This window comes from Tursiops truncatus, chromosome 8 (assembly GCF_011762595.2).
Source record: "Tursiops truncatus isolate mTurTru1 chromosome 8, mTurTru1.mat.Y, whole genome shotgun sequence".
NCBI classification, from domain to species: Eukaryota; Metazoa; Chordata; class Mammalia; order Artiodactyla; family Delphinidae; genus Tursiops; species Tursiops truncatus.
The window spans coordinates 796,237-820,107 of NC_047041.1; the positions used below are offsets into that span (position 1 = coordinate 796,237).

General features: G+C 54.8%; 2 protein-coding genes across 6 annotated transcripts; one reads left to right on the forward strand and one right to left on the reverse strand.

Moving 5' to 3' along the window:
- The first annotated feature begins 18 nt into the window (after positions 1–18).
- On the forward strand, positions 19–4,582 carry THYN1 (thymocyte nuclear protein 1). Of its 3 annotated transcripts, XM_019942051.3 has the most exons (7): positions 23–292; positions 1,640–1,821; positions 2,564–2,632; positions 2,982–3,074; positions 3,587–3,682; positions 3,929–4,079; positions 4,381–4,582. In XM_019942051.3, the coding sequence occupies exons 1-7, from the start codon at positions 250–252 to the stop codon at positions 4,425–4,427; spliced, it is 681 nt and encodes a 226-aa protein (XP_019797610.1). In that variant the 5' UTR covers positions 23–249; the 3' UTR covers positions 4,428–4,582. The 3 variants fall into 3 exon arrangements, with proteins under 3 accessions (XP_073664072.1, XP_073664071.1, XP_019797610.1); XM_073807971.1 differs by lacking the exon at positions 3,929–4,079 and having other exon boundaries at positions 19–292; XM_073807970.1 differs by lacking the exon at positions 2,982–3,074 and having other exon boundaries at positions 21–292.
- Positions 2,288–23,801, reverse strand: VPS26B (VPS26 retromer complex component B). Of its 3 annotated transcripts, none has more exons than XR_012333258.1 (7): positions 23,366–23,801; positions 15,538–15,694; positions 11,139–11,303; positions 8,966–9,141; positions 7,376–7,518; positions 6,709–6,979; positions 2,288–3,317 (listed from the first exon to the last, which is right to left on the reverse strand). XR_012333258.1 is itself a non-coding variant. In XM_019942049.3 (6 exons), the coding sequence occupies exons 1-6, from the start codon at positions 23,586–23,588 to the stop codon at positions 6,833–6,835; spliced, it is 1,011 nt and encodes a 336-aa protein (XP_019797608.1). In that variant the 5' UTR covers positions 23,589–23,801; the 3' UTR covers positions 2,288–6,832. The 3 variants fall into 3 exon arrangements, 1 of the variants encoding a protein (XP_019797608.1); XR_002177697.3 differs by having other exon boundaries at positions 2,288–6,471; XM_019942049.3 differs by having other exon boundaries at positions 2,288–6,979.
- Positions 23,802–23,871: the final 70 nt, after the last annotated feature.

A 23,871-nucleotide genomic window follows, 5' to 3' on the forward strand; every position in this document is an offset into this window, starting at 1 on the left:
CGCGCGCCAAGACTAGAAAGCGCCGCGGGGACGCTGTGCAGCGCCCTGCGGCGCGCGGGGAGGTGGGTTGGGGTAGTGCGTCGAAGGCTTGCGGACTCGCGGGAGTAGCTGTGATTGAGAAAGAAGACCACCGGGGGCGCTCAGCGGCGGTCTGTGCTAGGCGGACATACGGGTGTGGGTAACGCGGAAGGATTCCCCGGGCGCCCTGGGCGACGGCGGGACCCTCTATCCTCGGCGCGCGGGGACGCCATGCCGCGAGCCCGGAAGAGGCCGGCGGGGGCCGCGAGGCCAGGTGAGCCGCGCCCGGCTGCTCAGTGCCGCTCACCTTCCGCCCCTGCGCGTGGGGAAAGGCCCGAGTGGGTCGTTTTGAGGTCCGATGTCCCGAGCCGCCCACCAGGCTTATGCTCAGGGCCCCTCTGCTGCTTGTTCGTCCGAGCGGTAGCTGTTTGGAAAGCACGAAAAGTAGCTGGGACACGGGCTGGCAGGCCGGTCGTTTACAGTTCCCGCTCCCCGGAGAGCCAGACGAGGAAGGAAGGGGTCACTGGGGCTGTGAGAGCAGGGAGGGGTTGGGGGGACGCCTTGAGAGGGAGGGGATTTGAGTCTAGCCGTAAAGAATGCGTAGGAACCCGTTGTGTTCACAAGGATGAGTGGCATTCTAGGAGCAGCAGCAAAGCAATGCACGACAGAGAAAGTGCTTTTTCGAGACTGGGGACGGTTCCGAGTTGCCCACAACACATTGCTAACAGCACACACGGTGTTTACAGTGTGCCGATCAAGTCCAGGGGGACCACCAGGACCCTAGGAAGGTTCCACGTGTTAGACGTCCATCATGATGGCATACGTAGGAGCTTGGACTTGGTTCAGAGGCTACGTAGGATGGTCGTTTAGTGGATTCAGATAGACCAGCGTGGCAGGCCCTGATGTGTGATCTGGGACACATCTTATAGATGGACAGAACACCTCATAGATTGTGTAGACTGAGTTACAGTGAGGGTGGTAACACATAGGGCGTAGGGTAAGAATTTAACAGCTGTTAGTTACAGGGCACCCACTCTGCTCCAGGCACATTTCCCTCACTCTGTACGATAAAGTCCAGTCTTGACCATGTCTGCAGAGTCCAAAGTGGCTGTTTTATCCAGCTTTTCTTGGCACCTTCAAGGAGTAGAAAGGAGGCAGGCCACAGAGCATACTGAGCAGGAAGGAAGAAGTCAAGGTGACCTAATAGCTAATATTATTGAGCATTTATGGTAACGCCAGACACTGCTTCAGCCCATTGTTTGTATTATCTTATTTAATCATATAAGCAAGTCCGTGGAGTAGGTGCCTTGTTGGAGAGAACAGCCCCAGCAAAGGCAGAGGAGAGGGTGAGGAAAAGAAAACATTGACTGCTTAATAGATGCCACGGGAGTTATCCTTATCCCACTGAATGGGTAACCCAGAAGATGTCCTGTAAGGTAGGCGTTCTGGTCCCATTTTTATAGATGAGGAACAAGTTCAGCAATGAAGCTGCCACTGTTAGTAACTGACAGCTCCAAAATTTGAGTCCAGCTCTGACTCCAAAGCATGTGCTTTTCCTGCAACAGAACTTTCTCTCTCAACAAGCAAGAAAGTTCTCTTCTTTTTTCTTCTCCTATTGCAGACAAGAAGGGGCCAGGCGGAAAACGTACCAAAACTGAGGACCCAGGGGAGGCATCAGCTAAGGTGGAGAACTCCAGCCTCCAGGAGACTTCAGCCTCTAGAGACTGTGGGAAGAACCTAAGCAGCTACTGGCTGATGAAGTCAGAGCCAGAAAGCCGACTGGAGAAAGGGGTAGATGTGAAGGTGAGGTCCCGCACCTGTCTCCAGAGTGCACGGGGGACACCACAGGGTCCCATCACCCACTTCTTACCTTCGAAGGGTAGGAAAAGGTGATAAAGAATAGAATCAGCAGGATTTACTGCCATCCACTCTCTGTTTTGTGAATCTTCTACTTAGGGCAGGGGTTGGCAAACATTTTCTCTAAAGGGCCAGGTGGTGCTGTTGCAACTCTGCTGGCATCACAAGAAAGACATAGACAGATAGTGTGGCTGAGTTCCGATAAAACTGTCAGCAAAATCAGGCATGGGCTAGATTTGGCCTGAAGGCTATAGTTTTCCAACCCCTGATCTAGGCAACATTCAGTCTTAGGTTGCCTTTCTCTTGCCACCTGCCACGCTCCTAGGTATCTCCCTGCCAACAGCTGGTACACAGGAGGCGAATGTAAATCAAATTTCATAGTAGCCTGGAGAAAATAAAATTAGAGATACTATAGAAGGCATATATAATATTTTAATAAATGAAATACAGATAGTCAGCAATTACCAGATTATCCACTCATCTAATCCTCTCAATGAGCAAGGCTAACAAGGTAACACAAAGCTAACTTCTACTTGCGCAGTATGAGTGGCTCTGCGAAGAGCTTCCCAGTAGGCTCACATGCCATTCCAGCTGGCAACACCCTATAGGGGAAGGAACTTGTCTGCTTCCATATATTCTTACCGATTGGCCCAGGATTGTTTACTGAATGACCTTATTTCTTGCCCAGTTCAGCATTGAGGATCTCAGAGCACAGCCCAAGCAGACAGCATGCTGGGATGGTGTTCGCAACTACCAGGTAAGCGGGTTAGACAGGACCTCGAGACCCGGGAGGGGATAAAAGCCTGCTTCCTTCTGACTTATTCAGTAGCAAAATCTCTTGGCTAAGGTTGTTTTTTCCCAGAACCCAAACCTGAAAATATATTAACAAATGCCTTGATTTCTTTGACTGCACGCAGTTTTCAAATGGCCTGTGTTCCAGCCAGTGTCCTGATACAGCTCTGGGTAAAAGGCAAGAATTGAACTGCAGGGTGTGGGGGGAAGCTGCGAAAACCAAAATCTCATCTAATAAAAGCAGACTTGATTTCCAGGGCTAGTGTCTTCTAGCTGGTGGGAGGATAGTTCTTGTTTCTTCTCTGCTGGAACAGGCCCGGAACTTCCTGAGAGCCATGAAGCTGGAGGAAGAAGCCTTCTTCTACCACAGCAACTGCAGAGAGCCAGGCATTGCGGGGCTTATGAAGGTCGGTTGTACAGGCTTAGGTCTGAGTCCATCTCCCTTCATGCAGGTTAGGAAGACAGCATAGGCAGGTAACCCTCCTCCCCATCCCTGCTGTCTCAGGGACATGTGACAGGACTGCAGCAAGGCAGGCCTTCATTTCAGGCCCCGCTGGCACAGACCTCTCCATTTCTGCACCTTGGTCTTTCACTCAAAAACAGGCCTGATGGTAGCTCTTCCAGGCCAGGAGTTACCAGGATAGAATTAACTGTAGGTGGAGAAACAGTGGCACCAATAATAACCTTTAATGTTTGGTTTTAGAACATACTTTTAAGATTTTTGTCAAAATAGGGTTGATTTCCTCTGCTTACCTTAGACTGTGTATTACTTCCAGATATTTGAGCCCTCAGTGGCTCAACAGCGAGACAGATGGGGTAAGAATACGTAGGGTAGGAAATGACAGTTGGACTTGGACTAAAGCCTGGCCATGGAGCTGACTGGACAGACAAATGATTGGAGACTCGGCTTTAATTTCAGATTGTGAAGGAGGCATACCCAGACCACACACAGTTTGAGAAAAACAATCCCCATTATGATCCATCCAGCAAAGAAGACAACCCCAAATGGTCCATGGTAAAGATACTACTATTCTTCCTATTTCACAAAAGAGAAAGGATGGACAGAGAGGGAGGAAGAAGGTCTGGGGTATCTTTAGACCAGGGCACAGAGCCCCGCTCAGTCCGATGAGGTTACCCTGCCTTTGGAGAGAAGGACAAACACCGGCAGCCAGGCCCACGGGACCTCCTGCAAGCAGCTAAAACACAGGAGGCAGAGTCCAGCTGGACGTGCCTTTCTGTCCCATACACTGTTGCCATGTAGGTGGACGTACAGTTTGTTCGGATGATGAAGCGTTTCATCCCACTGGCTGAGCTCAAAACCCACCACCAAGCGCACAGAGCCACTGGCGGTCCCTTAAAAAACATGGCTCTCTTCACCCGCCAGAGACTCTCAGTCCAGCCCCTGACCCGAGGTAAGAACGGCTCTCGCCTTTTGATCACATGCCAGAGTGACCGTGAATTCACATGTACTAGCTGGTGAACCCTAAGCACGGTGGTTAAGGTCTGAGTCTGTCTTCCCACCTGTAACTCCCACGAGGGAGGAGCCCCCTCGAGCTGCCCAGGGCAGCTGTGCTCGGCACCTGTCGAAACGCCCCTGAGGGTTCTGAGTGAACGACTACCTGCCTCGTGACTTGAGAAATGCCTGCCATGACTGCCCTGTTCAGGAGGAGACACAGACCTAATTCTTCCTCTTCTTCTTGCCCTTTTCGGCAGAGGAGTTTGATTTTATTTTGAGCCTGGAGGAAAAGGAACCGAGTTAATGGAGACACAGCTCTGCTGAAGTGGGCAAGATGTTGCCTGAAAGTCAAGCTTCCACAAGACAAAAGAAGGCGTGGGGAACATGCTGGTTGTGTTCACCTGGCGTTGTGTGTAGACGTCGGGTTTGGGTCCTTTTTAATAAAACATGAATGTTTGAGTTGGAGGCGTTTCTTTAAAATCAGCATCGGGGGTAGAATACTCCACTGCACGTCTTTACACCCCCTCGGCCAGATGCAGGGCCCAGTCTGCTGACACCCACTAACATGGATTGTCTCTACACCAGCCTTCCTTAACCCACCCCTGAAGTATCTGGTCCCAGAGTGGGTAAAACCAGCAGTTTCAGGACAAGTTGCCAGACTGGAGTAAAACCAGAATGCCTTTCTCAGCCATGGGCTTGTCTAAAACAGGCATTAATAGAGTGGGTGTCATTGTTCACCAGGGGCCACAGACACCAGGAGGGCAGGTGTCGTGGGTCAGGGCGGGGCGTCTCCCCTTGTGTGCAGCAGGGCAGTAAGAAGAGACCACAGAGTCTGGTGGACCGTGGGCATGATGCCTCCGAGCCCAGGGGCTTGCTTTAATCAGGGAGACAGCTGAAACAGACTGCTTTGTTTAAAACAGCCATTGAAAAGACACACGTTGAGAAACTTGTAAACACCGCAGCTGCTCAACCCCAGGCCGCACTGCTTGGTTCAGTCCCTATGCTCTGCCAGGGTCCCAGGGATGGGCCTCCCCTTCCCCGACGCACAAAGAGGCAGAGAATGGGGCAGGGGAAAGAACAGAAGCTCCCGAGAGGACAGAAGCAAATTCTACCTCTAGTTCTCTCAGGAGACAGGCTTCAGGTGTCGGGAAGGTTGGGAAGTGAATCTGTGGTCGGCTGGAAGGCAGAGGGATCGGCGGGTACCTAGTAGTTAAGGGGCCAGCTGTCGTGGGATGCGCCAGAGCCCCAGCTCACGCTCCGGAGAAGGCGAGGGACACAGGAGCTGCCTCTCCCACGCTTAGGCCCCCAACCCTGATAATCCAGGGGCAGTCGCACAGGTGGTCCTGTCCCCACGGGGACTGTCCTTCACACCTGAACCCGGGGTCCAGCCTGGGGGAACCAGCTTCCCTTGCTTGGTTCTTCTGCCCCCAGTCCACCTCGAGCGTCACCCCAAACGCCCTTCCCTCCCATCTCAGCTGATCCGTGAGCCCTGCCCAGTCCGAGGCCTACCGCTGCACCAATTTCCGAGGAAGAGACGGGTCCCCGTTTTCCACACTAACTGAAAGATGACACAAGAACCAACCCCTCTGCTTCCCAAATGACAGAGAACTCAGACCACCAACTATTGTACCTGCTGGCCATGGGGGTCTGCTTGGTCTTTCTAGAAGGGAAGAGAGGCCAACAGGAGACAGGAAGGACATGCACACCCTTAACAGGACAGGCGCGGTGCAGTGCAACAGCGGGAGACCCTCTCTAGCATGATGAGAGCGTCCACATACACAGAACACCAACGGTCCTAAGCTCTGGTCAGCCGGCTGGTGGGGAGGATGGCGGCTCAGGAGGCCCTCCCCTTCCCCCCAGCTCGCAGGGTGAGCACAAAGCTTCTACGTGTGAGAACAAGTGCCGGTTCCCAGGAGTGAGATGGGCAGCAGGGAGCCAAGAGGGTCCACTCCCGGGGAGGCGGAGAGAACGGGCCCTTCCCGGACCTCTCCTCGGGGGAAAGATGTCCTCGTTCAGGGCCCGGGGCTGAGGACCTCTGGCCCTCAGGGTTGCCCGCACCAGGCACAGCCGCCGAGGTCCACCCGGTTGCCATCCACGGGTGACACAGATGTCTTTGTGCCCAGGGACATCAGCCAAAGCCCCTACCACAAGCTCCCGTTCCATCCAGGACATGACTGACCAGAGTCCCTGGGAGGTGCCCGGTCCCAGCGGTGAGAGAAGGGCCAGAAGGAGGGTGGCTTGTGGAGGCTCCAAAGCACCACATTCGAGACTCCCAAGGAGGCAGCTTCCTGGTCTTGAACCCTCACTGCCAGTTAGAGCGGGGCGGGCGCCACACCCTCTGCCACTCGCTAAGGGACGGGGGAGGGGAGTGTGAGACAGGACCACCCGTGGGACGCACCCCCAGCCCCCAGCTCCTGTCCCGGGAGGCTCAGAGCCCAGCCGCGCTGTGCTCCCGCGGCCCAGGCAGCCCCGCAGCCGGCTCTCCCCGGGACGCCCCCTCTCCCTACGTTCCCATCAGCCACAGCGTCCCAGAGACACTCCCTCCCAACCCCAACCCCTTAGGTTCTTCAGGAAAAAGAATTTACATCAAGAACATGATTTGTTTTCAGGTTGCGAGTAGCGGGTCAGCTGAGCATCTTGCTGCCCCGGCTGCTGGTGCCTGTGGGCCTGGAGCCGGGGTGGGAGCCCAGCAGCTTCCTGGCCCCAGGCCTACTGTCTGCTGCTGCCGTCGGACAGCTGGCCGGGGTTCCGCGCCTCCCCCAGGGGGGCCGTGCCCTCGAAGCGCTGCGAGGCGATGGCTGCCTGGTGGGACATGCTCTTCCGAACGATGTCACCCTTCCGCCACAGCACCACTTCCTGCAGGATGGGCAGGCGGGGGTGGGGGTGGGGCAGGCGACACGTGAGAGGGAGGCCTGGGGAGGGTCCCAGAGGCTCTGCCTTCTCCCGGGAATCTTAGGCAAAAGCCTCCGCTCATATCTCACCAATGACAGCAGCCGTCCACACCTCTGGGCCCCAGGTGCCTGCTGACGGTGTGGCCGGGAGGGCAGAGCAGCCGCAGGGGCTGGGCCCGAGAAAGCAGACTCTGGGCGTCAACTGGGAACCCCCGTCCTTGCTGTGGGGCTCGGGGTAAACTAAGTGGCACAGAGACTAACCAGCTCACCCCCCATCCCCATCCCGTCTGCTTGCCCTGGGCGGGGACGATGCCCTCTGATTCTGCCTGGGCGGCCGGGGCTCTGGGGGCGGCCAGCTCACCTGCTGCTTGAAGTAGCGCCGCTCCTCCTCATCAATCAGCACCAGGTTGAGGTAGTAGCGCACAGAGAACTTCTTGTTGATGTCCCGCATGGTGGGCGTGAGCTCGTAGCCCGCCAGGAAGAGGCGGATGGGGATGGACTCTCCTGCAAGGGCCAGGCGGGAGTCAGGGCGAGGGCAGGGGGGCCCCACCTTACACCGCGGTGGAGGGGCTGCCTGAGGGGGGGGTTGGACACCCAGGCTAACGCTTCTGCCTTCGGGGAGGCGCCTGCCGCTGCCTGGTGAGTGTGAACAGCACAAGAATGCTAGGTAAGCATCTTCTGACTCATTTAGTGTGTATAGTTGTTGGGTTTAAGAGCCATTGTCAAACCCCAGCTAACCCACCACGTCACCCAGTAATTCTGATGCCACCTCCCTCCATCCCAATTAGCATAGCCCCCACCCCGTACGCCTCCCCTCTAAGTCGAGTTGGCAGGGTGTGGTGGTCTGGAAAACAGAAAAGCTTCTCTCTGGACCCAGTTCTCTCCACTGACCCGGGGTATGACTCTGAGTAAGTCTGGTGCTTTCCGTGGACTTTCATTTTCTCATGGGGAAAATTATGATATCAGGCTACATAATATTTTAGATCACTTCCAGCTCTAACACTGTGCCTCTCCTAAGATAAGTGGAACAAAATCAGGGCAGAATTCTGCTGAGAAAGTCCAAACCTACAGTGCAGCCTAAAGCCAAACACGAACCCTGTTTCACTTCGCACTGTTCTGTGCTCATCTCGGTGTCCTGTCAGTGCCACTGGGAGGGTGAGCTCAGCCCAGCTGCTCGGATGGGGAAACATGGAACAAGCAGGCAGGATGGCTCAGCCCTGCCCCGAGGACCCCGCTCGTGACGCCCGAGGGCCTGAGAAAGCTATGACACCCCTCCTTCCACGTGGAGCAGACTGGGAAAAAACTGAATGAAACCTCAGCAGCGCCAAGCACTGCTACGTGAAAACACTTCATCATCAGCTGCTGCAGAGCCAACAAAGAATGTACACGACTGCTCCTCCTAACAATCACACAACTTCCCACCCAGCTCTCAGCTCCCCTCATCCCAGAGGTCACGCCGGCACTGTGTGCAGCACTAGAAGTGTCCGTCAGGGTGTGTGGACTTAGCGAATGAATTCAGAGCATGACTCGTTTTACCTGAGCAGGAACTAAGTAACAGAAATGAGGATTCTGCTTTAATCTCTTGCCCATCCCCCCCGCAGCAAAGAAATTCAGAATGTCAATAGGAAAGTGTAAACAGAGTGTTCAAACTGTATCTGCTAAACTGGTGCTTTTCAAACGTCTTTTGATTTTTTTTAAGACATAACTCTTGAGATTTAAACTGCAGTACAAGCTCAGTCTATAAACGAGGTCCACTCGGACGTCTGCTGGGTGAAGGTGAGCGGGGCCTGAGCTCCACACCCCCAGCCTCCTTCTCCTCCTTCTCGGGACCCACAGTGCACAGTTAGAGATTAAGAAATTACGGGCTACCAGGCCCCCTAACTTTGACAGGATGATCCCTGAAGCCCCTCCAACACTGGGGCTGGGCCGAGGCCATGGGGCCGGAGCTCACCTCTCACGGGCGCGCCGTCCATGATCTCATACTTGGCAATGGTGTCGTTCTCGTGGTACACATTGGGGCCCGTGCCTGTCGTTTCCCGCTTGATGATGTCTATCTCCATGTGCTTGATCTTGATCCTCACCAGCAGGAAGTAGATCTTCCCCACAATGACATCTTTCAAGTGGTACCTGCGGAGAGGAAGGTGAGAGGTGCGGCCCCCGCACGTGACAGGCCTCCTGGTTCCAGGAGAGGGCACTGCCCCCCAAGCTGCCCCGCAGGGCGAGTCCCAACGACCTTCTACACTTGAACCTGCGTCACTTCCCCTCTGCTGTCCCGCCTGCGCCTCAGAGCATGGTTCCGTCACCCTCTGCTCAGCGCTTTAACGAGTGCATGTGTTTTAGAGGCTCTGGTGTGAGAGGCTGACCCGCAAGTGTGGGGACCAGGTCCCGGCTCTTCCTCCCGCTTCCAGGAACTGGGCTTTTCCCCCGGGGCCAGCCGGCAGCAGGGCTGCTCTGTACCAGGTGTGGCCGCAGAAAGCAAACCTTCAACCTGAAGCTCAGGACGGGGGACCTGAGGATTCGAGCTCCCGGATCACAGGGGAGGAGCCCTAGGGAGTGCAAAGAAGACAGATGACGTGGTGGGATCCGAGGAGGGGCAGACGCGGGTGTGGACCCAGGTTCCCAACCTGCAGGCCTGGGGTCTCCCCATCACTTCACGCCACCTTTCTGCCTTCAGCCTGCCTGGGGAGATGGCGGACGCACAAGGACTGAGGAGAGCAGAACTCTGCTGCTTGCAGTGCGTTAGAAGGAATGCTCAGAGCACAGATTCTCTGGGCATTCAAACGTTTAAAGATTGAACGTTCCTTTGTTCTAAATGAAATCTTACACACAAGAAACACAAAGGAGCCGCGTGTGATACCCGGGCCCCACTCCTCCTTCACAGCACCTTTCCACTGACCTGACCAAACCCCTCATTTTTCAGATGAGAAACCCCAGGTACAGAAGTCTTAGTACCTGCTAACCTGAGCCTAAGTCCTTAGTGGCAGAACAGGACGCTGTCCTAAGGTCCGGGCTCTTCCTGTCTGTTCAGACGGCCTGGCACTCACAGGGCAGCCTGCTCTGCAAGGGCAGGACCCGGTCCAGCCCGTCCAGCCTGTGACACGCCTGTCTCACGCTCACCTTGGTCTTGACTGCACTGCTGGCTGCGGCTGCTTGAGCGCCTTCGAGGTGGCACCCCCTTCACTAGGAGGCTGGGGCGCTGGTGGGCAGGCACTTTGGGGGCCTCTGTCTCAGGAGGGCCCGTGAGACCCAAGACCATGAGGAGGAAGCGCAGGGGCCTGCTCCAGACTCGCCCTGCCTGTCCTGTAGGGGCCCATCGGGGCCACGCTCAGCACCAGGCCAGGCCAGGCGGGAAACGGCCTTCCCTCCCCCTGTCCTGGGAAGCACGTGTGTTCCCAGCCCTTCACGGGAGAGCCGCTGCTCAGGCCTCCACCCTCCGAGCCTCTGGAGGCCAGCGGGTCTGAGGTGAGGCCTCCCCACGGGGAGAAGCCTCATTAGAGACTCGCAGGGGGGAGGGTTAGTTCTCTGTGAATAGAAGACACGTTTACTTTTGCATATTTGATTCTCGAACATTTTCAGGAATGTATCACATTAAAAAGAGAGCTGCTTGCAGTACATTTTTGAACTGTCAGCAAGTTTTGTGATTTACAAGCACTTACGTATTTGGATGTTGTAATAGCAGGCACAGTTTAAAACATATATGGCCAGTTAAAATAAAATTACTTAAAGACCTTTATAAAAAGGCATCAGATATTCTTTGTTACAATTCATTTTAATTCAAGGAGGAAGCAGTCAACTTGGCTTTCCTCACTTTGGTTTCTAAAGACTCACTGTATACAGGATACAAATGATAATAGAATGGTATTCTGAGGTTAATCTCATCAGTAGAAGGAAACAGATGTACCTAGAATCCAAAACAAATACTTTAAAGTTAGTTTCGCTTGACTTTGAAAGACCTCATAGGATGTTTAACTGAAGTTTGCCCTCTTAAGTTAGTACAGTTCAGCTGCAGTGAGATGCAGCTCTTTCCTGACCCGTGGCCTCGGCCGGCCTGCACACACATCCACCGCGTTATTTCTGTGGCCGCCCCCGCAGGTCACCACCAACCAGCCGGGCCCGGCACTCACTTGGATTTGTTGTACTCAAACTCGATGTGCAGACAGTCCTCGATCCCAACCTCCATCTTGATGGAGGAGTTCAGCTCCGGGTACGTGCTCAGCGTGTGGACCACGATGTCCATCTCCTTGACAACATCGTTGAGGCGGCGGCTGATGGTAGCGCGAAGGAAATACCTGAGGGACGCAGACGTGCGGTGAAGGGCCACTCCCAGCCTCCGGAGCCCACCCCGCAGAGGACCCCTGGTAGAGGTCACCCCCTGGGGCTCTGACTGCTCTGAGAATTCACCGCTGGGTACCCCCTTCCCAGGAAAATGCACTGAGACACAAAATCCTGCAATTACAATTCCAGGGAGATCAAAGTCCTTTCCCTAACCCTCCTCTAAGCCTGAGCTCCGAGGTAAGAGGTGACGCCTCTCTCTGCACCTCAAGAGCAGCCTCGCTGCCACCTGCCAGGCACCATGTACAGCTTCCATTTCTTCAACTAACTCCCGGCTCTTTGGGCACAGGGATCGCACACTCATGTTTGCATGCTGTTTATTTAACAATATTCGATCAAAGAGCATTTTTCAAGTCCCTCACAGTTAAACAACAGGAATAAGATAATGGAGAAATCAGGTCAGCGATGCATCGCGCACGTTTATTGCCGGGCCTAGGACGGATAAGATGGAGTCTCACAGGGACTCATCGTCCCCTGGGGGAGATGGGCAGATCAACAGAAAAATTAGAACACATGGAAAGTGTCCATTCAAAGGCAGGAATCAAGTGCTGTGGGGAGAGAGGGGTGCCTTCAGGAGGAGCAGGCCTTAGAACTAAAGCAACAGAGGTGGGAGAGCCCCAGGTCTGAACAAGGATGGTCTCCGGCTAAGCCTAGGGTCCTGGGACACGTTAGAAAGAGGGAAAGACACAGCGCTGAAAGGCAGTGAGCCATGCCTGACCGCCAGCCAGCCCTTCATTGTGGCGCCCCCCGCACCCCTCGTCCCCTTAACTCTGTGCGGCCCTCTAACAACGCTGGGACGGTAGGCCTTGGTGGGGACCTTGGTGGCCCTCCTCTGCAGCCTCACCACCCCCCGGCCACCCTCTCCTTCCTGCTCCCTCCACGCAGCCCCAGACGTGGCTCCAGCCTGCCCTACGGCTCAGGCCCTCAAGCCCCCATGCCCTGTGGAGCGGGGCCTGGCAGCAGTGTAGAAGGGAAGGCTCCACAAAGCTTCCAGCTGCTCGAGCGCCTCCCCTGCGCCAGCAGTCTGGAGGCGCAGGGGACTCACCCCGGGGCGCGTCTGCCACATAATTGCTCTGGAGAGGGACATGGGGATCTATACTTTTTAAAGCCCCCCCCACAATGATTCTAACACAGGACCCTTGGTAGAGAACTACTGTCTGGCATCCTGATGCTTCAACTTCCCAACTTTCTCAACACATCCAATCTCTCTCCAGCTAAAGCTTCTTCCTGAGTTTATAAAAAGTCCCAAAGCCATCAATCCCCAGGACACTCCCCAGGGCCCACACTCCACCTTTCCTCAGAAACAGCTGTCCGGGGGTCCTGTTCTAACCCTGCAGCTTCGTCCCCAGGCCCTACGCCTCGCCCCAGCTTCCGTCTCTACCACCCAACAGGAGCTGCCCTCCCAAAGGGAGCACAGGGCTCACAGCTGCCAAGTCCAGGGGCTTTTTTTTTTGGCATCAGCTCTGCATTAGAGCGTAAAACACTCCCTTCTCATTCAAGCATCACCCCACTCCTCCTCCGTCCCCAAGAGTCCCAGTAGGGTCCCCAAGAGTCCCAGTAGGTCCCGGGCTCTCCTCTCCCACAGCTCCCCTCCTGGAAAAACCTATCAGTTACCACCTCTGAGCAGGTGATTTCCGACAGTGCATTCCTCTGTCCTGAGCGACAGGCTTGATTTCCAATTGTCTGTTCTGCCAGTGCTTCAAACTCCTCCCTGGAACTGGATGAATCGCCTCACAGGTCATCTCCTCCTCCTGATGGCCCTATGTCTGCATCTCCACTCAATGGTCAATTCTGCTGGCGTCTATTAAATTCCTTGTTTTCTGCCTGTTCCCATGGCGTCCACTAAAGGAAAACTCAGGACCTCACACAAACCTTCCCACAGCCTTGACCCAACACTCCACCCACCCATCAAATATGACATAGTGACTTCAATCTTCTAACAGAACCACCGCCGTGCCTAAAAACAAAGGAAAAGGAGTCCAAAATAATCTTTTCATGTTTCCCCTCTGCCTGTAATAAGACACAAGCCCTTAATCTGGAACTTACATCTTCCATTAACTAATGTTCCCGATTTTACCTCCTTTCTCAGCATGAATCCGGAAGTCTTTGTCTAATTTAGACAGTAACACTTTTCTTTCATTGTGATAAAATACAAAATACAGGGTGCAGAGCATGCACCCCAAAACATGCCACTCTGGCACGAGGGTTCTATTGAGCTGAAAGCAACAGGGAAACAGTGCACACAAGACAGACTCCGGGGCCCTCTCCACCAGGAGAGGCTGCGCAGCCTGGGAGCTGCTGGGGGTGCTGCCCACAGAGCGCTCCTCACCAAAGCAAGCCTCTCCCCGTGCTTCCCATAGCTCGAGCCGCAGGGCCCCTTCTCTGCCTCTTCACTTCTCTGTTAAGATGCTGCATAAGCCCAAGTTCAACTGCCCCTCAGTCACCGGGCAGAGCTCAGGTGGGAGCACAATGAACACGGGAATACACCTGCTTGCTTGCCTCTGGCCAATCTGTCTTCCATCCGTCCGATTTGCAGAGCCCGCGCCAATGAACCTGACATGGTGGAGGGAAAAGTTTTTTCCTCCCCTCCAATATATATAACACAATGTAACCATTTTTACGGGCACAGTTCAGTGGCATTAAGTACACTCAAGATGCTGGGCAGCGGTCACCACTGTCCATCTCCACGTGTTCACCTTCCCCAACTGAAACTCCGCCCTATCAACCACTAACTCCCCAGCCCCTTTCCCCAGCCCCTGGCAACCACCATTCTACTTTCTACCTCTATGATTTTGACTATCTAACTGCTTACAGAAGTGGAATCAGTATTTGTCTCTTTGTATCTGGCTTATGTCACTGAGAACAATGTTCTCAAGGCTCATCCATGCCGTAGCAGGTGTCGGAATCTCCCCCTTTTCAAGGCTAAATACTATTCCACTGTGTGGATACACATGTTGTTCATCCACGCATCTACTCATAGACACTTGGGTTGTATCCACTTTTTGGCTATTGTGAATAATGCTGCTACAAATGTGAGTATACATAAATCTGTTTGAGTCCTTGCTTTCACTTCTTTGGGATTATACACAGAAGTGGAATTGATGAATCATACGGTAATTCTATTTTGAAGAAGCACCATACTGTTCTCAACACCTTTCTTTCTGACATAAGAACATTTATGAGAAGTCCACTGCAAAACATCAAATTCAATAGCAATAGGCCCCAAGCCCAGCTTAAGTGATGACTAGATACTCCTCACTGTTGCTGCCCTTCTGAGTGCAGTCACGCAACGCTGCTGAAGTGGGGCAGCACCCGTGCTTAGACCTCTCTGCACAGGCTGGAAAGGAGAGCCTGCAGCCCCTCTTCTGACGGGAGAGGGGAGAGCTTGCAGTAGCCCACACCATGCCACATGCAGGCCTCAGGTGACACCCAAGACCTGGAGCCAGGCATGCAGAGTGACATCACATACCCCGGAGGCCATGGAATCAGTCTCCCCCTGCAGAGTTTCCAAGACTGGAACAAGGAAAACAATCCCATGTACTTAAAAGGTGTGTATTAATGTTTTAAAACTTGTCCTACTGTGTTACGTTTTACTCCCTCATTGTCCCAAAATATGGAGAGGACGGGTCTAGGATTAGAACCCAAATCTATGACCCGCTTCTCAAGTGACAGAGCTCAGGACTCCGCCACCGTCTCGTGCAGAGCTGGACGAGGATCAGTGGCCCTGAGGCCCAGCCAGGGGTGTGTGAAAGCCGAGTATCCAACTTTCGGGAACTTTCAGAATCAGCTGTTAATCACAACATTTAAAATTAAATTACAGACACCTGCACTCGAATTCTATTAAGAACAAAGGTAATATCCTAGCTATTCTGGTGTGTCACAGTCCTCTCTGCTCCTGGGCCGGGGGTGGTGGTGGTGACGTCTGGTGCCTGTGCAGCAGTGTGCTGTCGAGGGGCAGGTGCGTACCTCTCAACTCTGCACTCAGGGGCGCTGGGTCAGTGGCTCGAAAGTGGCCACGGTGGGGATACCGACACTCCAGAAACGGACAGACAAGCCAGGAGCACTCCTCCTGGAGGGAGGCCCACTGCAGAACCCCCCCCGCAGCACACCTTCCCTACAGCCACACAGAGCCTCAGAAACGGGACACAGTCAGGGTCCGTCCACACGGGGCACCCTGGGGGCGCCACTTACCGCAGCTTCACGTTCTGCCCAGTGTAGGACTCATAGGGCTTCTCCACGTGGGTGAACTCAAAGTCGAAGGCTTGTGACTGGGTGACCTCTCCGGGCCGGGCCAGGTCCTTCACCAGGGACACGAACTCGTGGTGGTTCCCGCGGTCGTAGTAGAGTTCTGCAGGGAGAGCATTGACCACTTCTACCAGACCCTGAGCTATGTGGCCCGGCGAGGGGGCTCCCAGCTACAGGAGCCTCCCGCCAACACACAGAGCCTCCAGTCTGGTTTATGGCTCCCTCGCTTCCTGCCCTGCCCCTGCACTGCAGCCCAGAACCCTGGGTGCCCTCTCCCGCCCCTTCCAAACACCCTGCGTAGAGACCCTGTCCCTGGAGCACAGCCAGAACCCGACATACTCCTGCTCCAGGGCACCGGGCAGCACCCGTGAGGGACACAGCAGGGGGACCGCGATCAAAACGCCACATTTCCTAAAACACATTCAAAACTACTTCTAACTTTGGAAAGCATACTCATAGTTATTCGGTCACATCACCCTCATAACCACCTTGTGAGATAGCTAGGACAGCCCTATCACCCATTTAACCGACAAGGAAACTGAGACACAGTGGGGTCGGTGACTGGCCTAGGGTCCCAGGTCTCCCGCTGGACCGCGTCTACTTCTAGGACCTGGCAAAATGGGGGTAGCGACATAACGCACTCCAGGTGTTGTGAGCACGGGACGAGGCGATGCAGGTAAAGGACTTGGAGTGGTACTTAAGAGACGGCAAATGCTCCAGAAGTATTAGCTGCCTCTGCCCTTCAGAGAGGAGTCCATGTGGCCGACGGGACAGAGGGGCTGTAACAATGCCCCACGTCTAAGTTCAGGGTCCCCAGACTTCTGTGAACATCAGAATCACCGGGGGCTGTGTTAACACACAGACGGCTGGGCCCCACCCCTAGTGTTTTTGATTCCGGGGGTCTGGGGTGGGGCCTGAGAATGGACATTGTTAACAGACTACCAGAGATGCTTCCTGCTGGTCCAGGGACCACAGTCTGAGGAGCACTGCTCTTCACCCATCCTCCTCTGGAAACACTTCTGCTGTTTATTATGAGTCATGCCACCTATTTGTTCTAGGTTATATATGCCTGTTTGTACTCTGCTATGTGTTAACTTTTGCTCCAGGCGTGGTCGTTAGAGATAAGGCCTATGTCCCCAGCTTCCCGGCACCCCCAGTCCCTGGCTGTGCAGCAGGGACACTTAATACCGACTGTGACCCTGTGTGGCCACGTTACAGTCAAGGGACCACCCGTGGGCACCCTGCAGCAGGACAGGCAGCAGGCAGTGTACTCTCGTCGCTTCTGCTGTTGGCTGCCTGGGGAGAGACAGGGCCACAGGGAGGCATGCCTGGGACAACCGCCCGCCAGGCCTGGCCTGCCTCTCTGGAGCACAATGCTCCAGCTCTCTCAGAGCATCCGGGGCTAGGGAGGACCCCAGACAGCAAAGGTCTGAGCCCCCCAGGATCAAAGCCTTCTTGGGCTCAAGAAACCAGAGCTCTTGCCTCCCAGAGCCAACACAGTGTCCAGGCCTGCCATGGGGACGCTCGGGAGGGGAACGTGATTCCAGGGGTGCTTTCGGCCTTGCTGCCCTGTCCGCTGACCCGGACAGCGCCACCCCCAGAGCCTCTTCTCCCCAGGCAGCGAGGCATCGGAAAGCGCAGTGGGCTCCTAAGGTGTGTCCAGCTCGAGAGGAAGCAGCAGTGCGGTCAGTCCCCAGCCAGCGCTGCTGCCTCTGTATGCACACCCAGTGCACCCTGTGAGCATAGTTTGTGCTCATTTCCTACCTAGTTACGCTTGGATCCACCTTACGTTACAAACAATCCACCTTCTCTTCCAAACACCAAGTGGAATCAAGCAGCAGGCAGCGCTCTGGGTAGGGAGTGATGACCCACAAAGCCGCCAAAGGGGGAGGGCAGTTCAAACCTTCCGGGCAGGGGGTGCCTGGGGAAAGGCGAACAGCCATCCCTCGTTTTGAAATCCAACAACTGTGCCCCCAACCAAGGTAAGGAAGTGCAGTGACCAGGTAGGAACAGAGCCAGTGGCCAGCCTGTGACAAAGGCCCGTCCACTCACTCTTGCTGGTCCTTTGCTACTGGAGTCTCTGTTGATGGGCACTGACCCCTTAACTGGGGAAAGTGGTGCCTCCGTTCCCAAGCACTGGATTCTGCCATAGTTTCAGGGGACAGAAGCAGGTGGAACAAAGCCCCAGCGTCTGTGAACTTTAAGTGGGAAATCCCGGAGTCAAGAGAAAGATGGGAAGAGAAGGATGGAAAAACACACAAATGTGCTCACACAGCCTCAGAGGCAACATGAGAAACAAACCAGAGAAGGATCCACAGTGTTCACAGAGCACTCAGATCGCTGGCACCAGGGGTCCCAGCAGAGAAGCTGGGCTGGGACCCCCCGGGGGGACAGGGCCTTCCTGCCTGGCGGCATGTCCTCCCAGGGCTTCCCCGCCTCCCCCCAGACATCATGAAAGAGTGGCCAGTGCATAGTCTGAGTGGGGCTTGACTGGGCTTTTTAATGCATACTTTATAAGCCATTTGCAAGGCTTCTGGAAACATTGTGGGGCAAAGGGGCAGAAATAGCAGCCGTACTTCACTGCGTGCCAGAAAGTCTGGTTTCCTCTTGCATAAATTAAAACAGAAAACCCAAGACTGTTCTAGCAGGAGGTCTGCCCTAAAGAGACTGTCAACTGCCTCTTTCTTCCCAAGTTACCCCGAGTTCTCCCCAGCCTCCGAAGCCCACAGGGACCAGCCATTTCAAGCCAGAAGGAGGAACTGACCGGTTCTTTCTTAAGGTAACTTCCCAGTCTCCGTCCAACAGGAGGAAATGACTTCTGTAGTCAGGATGTTTTCACCGAAACTTGCCACCAATGGCTGAGGAGTGAATTTGCCACTTTGGAAGGAAAGTGAGACAGCTCTGCCCCACGGGGTCGTCCCGTGAAAGGCGCCCTGAGACTCGCTGCTGGGCTAGGCTTCACACTGGTCTTGGAAGAAACCTAAGCCAACCAGGGCAAAAACACCTCTTTCAAACAGACTGCTCTTCCCAGCTGCTGTCTGCTGACTGGCCACCTGGTCAAGATTCACGCTCGCCACGTCCACTTGGACCTCCTGGGCCTGGTAAGCCTGCGGGAGCAGTAACGTCTCTGGGCTGCCCGTGCCCAGCCAGCTGCCGCTCTGCTCCAGGCCCTGCAGCAGACTGTGAGTACGTGAGAATCAGTGTGCCTCTCCCTTGGCACTCATGGCTTCATGAATTAAAATACAGAAGGCCTCCAGGGTCTTACCAGCACATGCTCGACTGGGGCTGATGGGTTTAGATTCACCCAGTGGCATTATTTTAAAAAATTAAAAAAAAAAAAAATCCAGAAGTTCTCTCTCTGGCTTTGGAGTGCAGGGGTATTCAGGTCCTCCCTCCTCTGCAAGTGTGACTGTCAAATTACCTTTGGTTTATTTAACCCCATCCATCTGCAAGGTGGCCTGACACCCTCCACGAGTGTTCCCCCAATGATTCCACCTAAAAAATGGTCTCTCCATCTTCTAATTACAGAACTTCTCTCAATACTCCTTACGTGCCACACTGTGTTCTTCTAAAAACATGGGCCATCGAGTGACATGGGGGGTGCCCTCACCACACATTTGCTGGTGTTGTTGGAACACAGACCAAACCGCTGGGAAGTGCACAGTAGACACAGGAAGAATCCCAACATGGCTCAAAAACTTCAGGAGAAGGACAGAAAAATGCACACAACAGGTGGATGAATCAGGGGCAACACCTGAGCTGTCGGTGCAGAACTGAATGGGGGCCTGACAACTCTTAACTCCTTATGTTAAGGGAGAAATCACAAGGCCTCTAGAATAACGGTGGAAGAAGGGCTTCAGTCAGCCAGGGGAGGTCAGGGAAAGCTTTCTGACGGGTGTCATGCCTGCTGGGCTTTAAGAATGAGTGAGAGCTTGGGTGGAAGGCCATTCTTTGCAGAAGGATGTTTATATACAAAGGGAAGAGGCCAAGACCCCTCTAAAAGGAACATGATACTTTGAGGAAAGCACACGTGGCAGGAGTGAAGGGTCGCAGAGACGCGGCCGGAGAAAGGCAGAGGCAGCTTGGGAAAGAGCTGAATGACTTCTCCCCTTCAACCGGCAGGGAGTCAACAAGAAGAATTTTAAGGAGGTGACTGACCATGTCAGCACTGACGTTTAGAAAGTCCACTCTTACAAAAGATGAACTGAAAGAAAAGGCAAACAAAGGCAGGAAGGCCAGTCAGGTTGCTACACACAGAAGCATCAAAGTTAGCAGCATCAAGAGCGGAGAGGAAGCACAGACTCGAGATACCCTAGAGTATCTGGGTACTGGGTACTGGAGAGGACCCAAACTGAGATGCCAGTTGGACGCGTAGGAGGGGGAGGGAGGGGCCTCGAGGACTCCCGGATTTCTGAGGCTGAATGGACCCAGGTGACGGGCCAGAGTGGAGAAAACAGGAGAAGCAGCAGGGCTGGGGCTGGAGCAGGAAGAGAAAAAGGTTTCTGGTTTGGATGTGTCTTTGAGGGACCTGAGGGGTATCCAGTGGGGGACTCTAGCAGACGGTTAGAAACCCAAGCATGAAACTCAGGGGAGAGTCCAGTGAGGACAAAGGATTGGGAGTCATCGGAGTCTACGAGGACACTGCAATGAGGGGTGTGGATGAGGTTGCCAGAGTAGCTGACAGTGTGAGAAGGGCCAGCAGACAGAAGGGCCCCCCTTCCTGCCCACCTCCCAAACCAAGACCGAGACAGGAGCTTTTCTGAGCAGGGGCTGGGCCGCTGTGAGGAATGGGGTCTGAAGAGGACCGATGCAACGATCACCAGACAGCTGTCTCTGCCTGGACTCCGGGGAGACCCTTCCACAGGTTTTCCCTCGGGCGAGCGCGCCTGCTGGGAGAACACACCGGGCAGGAAGTGCAGGGAGGCTGGCCTGGTGTGAACAGTCCCGTGGGCTGTCGGCAGAGGAATCAGGGCTGACGTTTTAAAGGCCCGGCCCCTGGAAACTTCTGGATGGATCCAGCTTAACAGGGATTATGAGTATTTGCGATGAGTGCCAAACCCTGCACTTCATGTACATTGATGATCTCTAGTAGTCCTCACGAGACCCTTGCAAAGTCCGCACCTTATAAACGGAGCCTTATCTAACCTAAGTAACCCTCTGCTTGACCCTCAATCACGCACCAGGCTGTCCTTCTACAGAAGGACACATACACTTTTTTTTTTTTTTTTTTTGGTGGTACGTGGGCCTCTCACTGCTGCGGCCTTTCCCGTTGCGGAGCACAGGCTCCGGACGCGCAGGCTCAGCAGCCATGGCTCACGGGCCCAGCCGCTCTGCGGGATGTGGAATCTTCCCGGACCGGGGCACGAACCCGCGTCCCCTGCATCGGCAGGCGGACTCTCAACCACAGCGCCACCAGGGAAGCCCCACGGACACATACACTTTCATCAGCAGGAAAAAGAAATTAATCATAAGGATAGGAATGTTAAATACATAAATCACTTCATTTTCAAGCTGTGGAACTCTTCCCAGAAACTCTTCCCAGGAAGCAGGGAAGGAAGAAAAGAAAGAAGGAAAAAAGAAGCAAATCCAAGAGACTATGGTTTGTAAGAAGAAAAGTTCTGAGTGAAACCGACGAGGAAGGTGTCCAGAGCACAGTGACATCGCCGTTCTTACCGCAGTCCAGCTGTAGGACCATCCTGTGCGTCATCCGTACAGCCAGACCTTAGAGCCCGACCGAAGTTCCACCCACTTCATGCAGCATCAAGAAAGCAACGAAGGAGAAAACCACACGACCACAACCATGGGGAACTTACTCACCAGCCTCGCTCCAGTGCCCTGAGGTCAGTTCACAGAGCCTCTCAGGTACAGGAGACAAATACACCACACTCCGCACAAAGCCTGGTCCCTACACATCTCAACAAGGTGATTCTGTTATTATCCTTGTCTTACAGGTGAGAAAGCTGAGGCTCAGAGAGGGGTACAGCTTCCCCAAAGCCAAGGGTGGACTCAGCCCAGAGTGCTCAGGGGCCCAGGGAGAGTTATCAATGGAAGCAACAAAAGGTTCTTAGAAATCTGAGCAGGGCTGCTGTCCTGGGATGCCAGGAGACAGACAAGAAGGCAGGGCAGGGACGGCACCTTGTCAACTCCCTTTCATTCAGACTGCAAGGAGGCCTTGCCAGTGTCCCCCCTGAACAGTTCATTTTACAACTGCTGGGGCACAGGGGGGCAGGGGACACTCTGGTTACCTTTCATGTATTGGCGAGGTGTCACCCCCTGGAATGATGGTACAGACACTGGCTAGACATGCCTGTCTGCACTCGCATTGCAGAACCAAAGAATCCAGCAATAACCTTAAAGCTACGACGTAAAAATACTAATTCTAAGTAGGCAAGGACTTCTCCACTTCTTACATCTTACGCCTAGCACAGAATGCTGTGGGTTCATCCTGTCTACCCAGTGGCTCTTTGCTAGGAGTGAGTTTACCTTACACGGATATAAGACATTCCTGTGGTTCTAGTATCTGGCGGGTAGAGGCCGAGGAGGCTGTTAAACACTCACCCACAACAAAGAATGATCAGGCCCACAATGTCGACAGCACTGCTGTTGAGAAACCCTATCCAAGCCGGAAGCAAGAGAGCAGAGGGTCTGAAACTCACTCTTCAGCTCCCTTTCAGGCCACTCGTATTCTGGGTTTAAAGTAACAACAAACAGGTTCCTATAGGATCAGCCAGCCTTCAACCTGATTTCCTTTTCTCAAACACCAGAAGCCAATACTCCAGGCTGAGCACTGGGCTGCAGAGGCAGGCCGCACGGCCTTTTCCCAGGGCTCCAGTATTTCCTGCCTCTGTAAAAGGGGAGCAAGATTCTGTGCAGGGCTCTCAGGGAATGACAGTGAGCATTCAACGAGCTTTCACAGGAAATCCCCCCCCCCCCAACAGGGCCAGATGTGCAGAGCCTGGTATGGGGTATGAATTCTCTGCCAGAGGTCTTTTCAGGCCACATGGGTATTTACTGTGAATCTACCCCTGAACGAATGACAATGACAATTTATTTCAGAAGCACCTGCGAGTTTTAATAAACACAGAGTCCAAAGAGAACTGGAAACAACCCCGTGCTGACTGGCAGCTCTCAGATATTCGGTACAGCTACTGCCTTTTATTGTCTAGTTGTAACTGCTAACACTCATGTTGGAAGAGTGTTAGAGCCTTGAGAAATTGTGACCACTTAATTTGCGTCTTAGGAGCATCATTTCTTTAAGAAGATGAGTCTGCTGAAGGCTAGGTTCTAATCAAGAAGTCTAAGGGACGCCGGCTGGCTGGACAGAGGGCTGACGCTGGAGCCCGCGGGGCTGCTTTCTCAAACAGCTCCCGGTGAAGGTGGGATGTGAGAGGCAGGCGGGACACAGGTACTAGAAAGGGGTGGACTGGCCGCGGGACTCGGTGGCCACGACCTGCGGGCGGGCCCAGCAGCACCGAAGGCAGGAAAAAGGAGCCCGGACCCCGGGTGGGCAACAAGGCTGCGCGGCCTGAGGCGGCGAAAGGGGATACGGAGTCGAAGTAATGGGGGCGGGGGTTAGGAAGCAAGGGTTAGGGAGCAGGGTCAAAGGTCGGGGGTCGTGTCAGGGACCAGGGGTTAGTGAGTGGGAGTGGGGGGTCAGAGGCGAGGTCAGGGGTCAAGGGTCAGGGGTCGGGTCAGGGTTGGGGTGGAGGACAGGGTCGGGGACCGGGGCGCGGGGGCAAGGAGCGGGACCGGGTGGGGTGGATCCTGCACTCACCAATCTGCCCGATGAACTCGACCTTGATGCCCTGGTGCTCCAGCCGCTTGTTGGGGTTCTTGAGCGCCAGGCTCACCTTCCCGGACACCGTCTCCCCGTCGTAGAATAGGAAGTACTTGTCCTTTTTCCCATCCTCCGTCTTGTGCTCGGCCCGCTTCCTGCTGTCCGCATCGTTCAGCAGGATGTCCACATCCACGCTCTGCCCGAAGCCGAAGAAGCTCATGTCCCCGCCGGGCCGGCCGGGCCTGGGAAGGCCGGAGGGCTGGACGCGGCGCCGACGCCCGCGCTCGCCGGGCCGGCGCGGTTCCGGGGGCAGCGCAGAGCAGGCGCAAGGCACCCGCCCGCCGGTGCTTGCGGCGCCGACCAGCCAGCCAGCCGCCCGGCCCGGGAGCAGCGCCCGCCGCTTCCGCCGCTCAGCCGGACGCGCCGGACTCGCCGCGCGCATGCGCACGCCCCCGCCTCTCCCGCTAGGCCGCCGAGCCTCCGGCGGAGTGCGCGCTGCGCAT

Excerpts from the sequence above, each read along its gene's own strand:
- THYN1 (XM_019942051.3), top strand. The coding sequence starts at position 250 with ATGCCGCGAGCCCGGAAGAGGCCGGCGGGGGCCGCGAGGCCAG. Across the intron at positions 3,683-3,928 it reads ACAACCCCAAATGGTCCATG|GTGGACGTACAGTTTGTTCG; the intron begins GTAAAGATACTA and ends GTTGCCATGTAG. Across the intron at positions 4,080-4,380 it reads AGTCCAGCCCCTGACCCGAG|AGGAGTTTGATTTTATTTTG; the intron begins GTAAGAACGGCT and ends CCTTTTCGGCAG.
- VPS26B (XM_019942049.3), bottom strand. The coding sequence starts at position 23,588 with ATGAGCTTCTTCGGCTTCGGGCAGAGCGTGGATGTGGACATCCTGCTG. Across the intron at positions 11,304-15,537 it reads GGGCAGAACGTGAAGCTGCG|GTATTTCCTTCGCGCTACCA; the intron begins GTAAGTGGCGCC and ends TGCGTCCCTCAG. Across the intron at positions 6,980-7,375 it reads GGCGCTACTTCAAGCAGCAG|GAAGTGGTGCTGTGGCGGAA; the intron begins GTGAGCTGGCCG and ends CCCATCCTGCAG.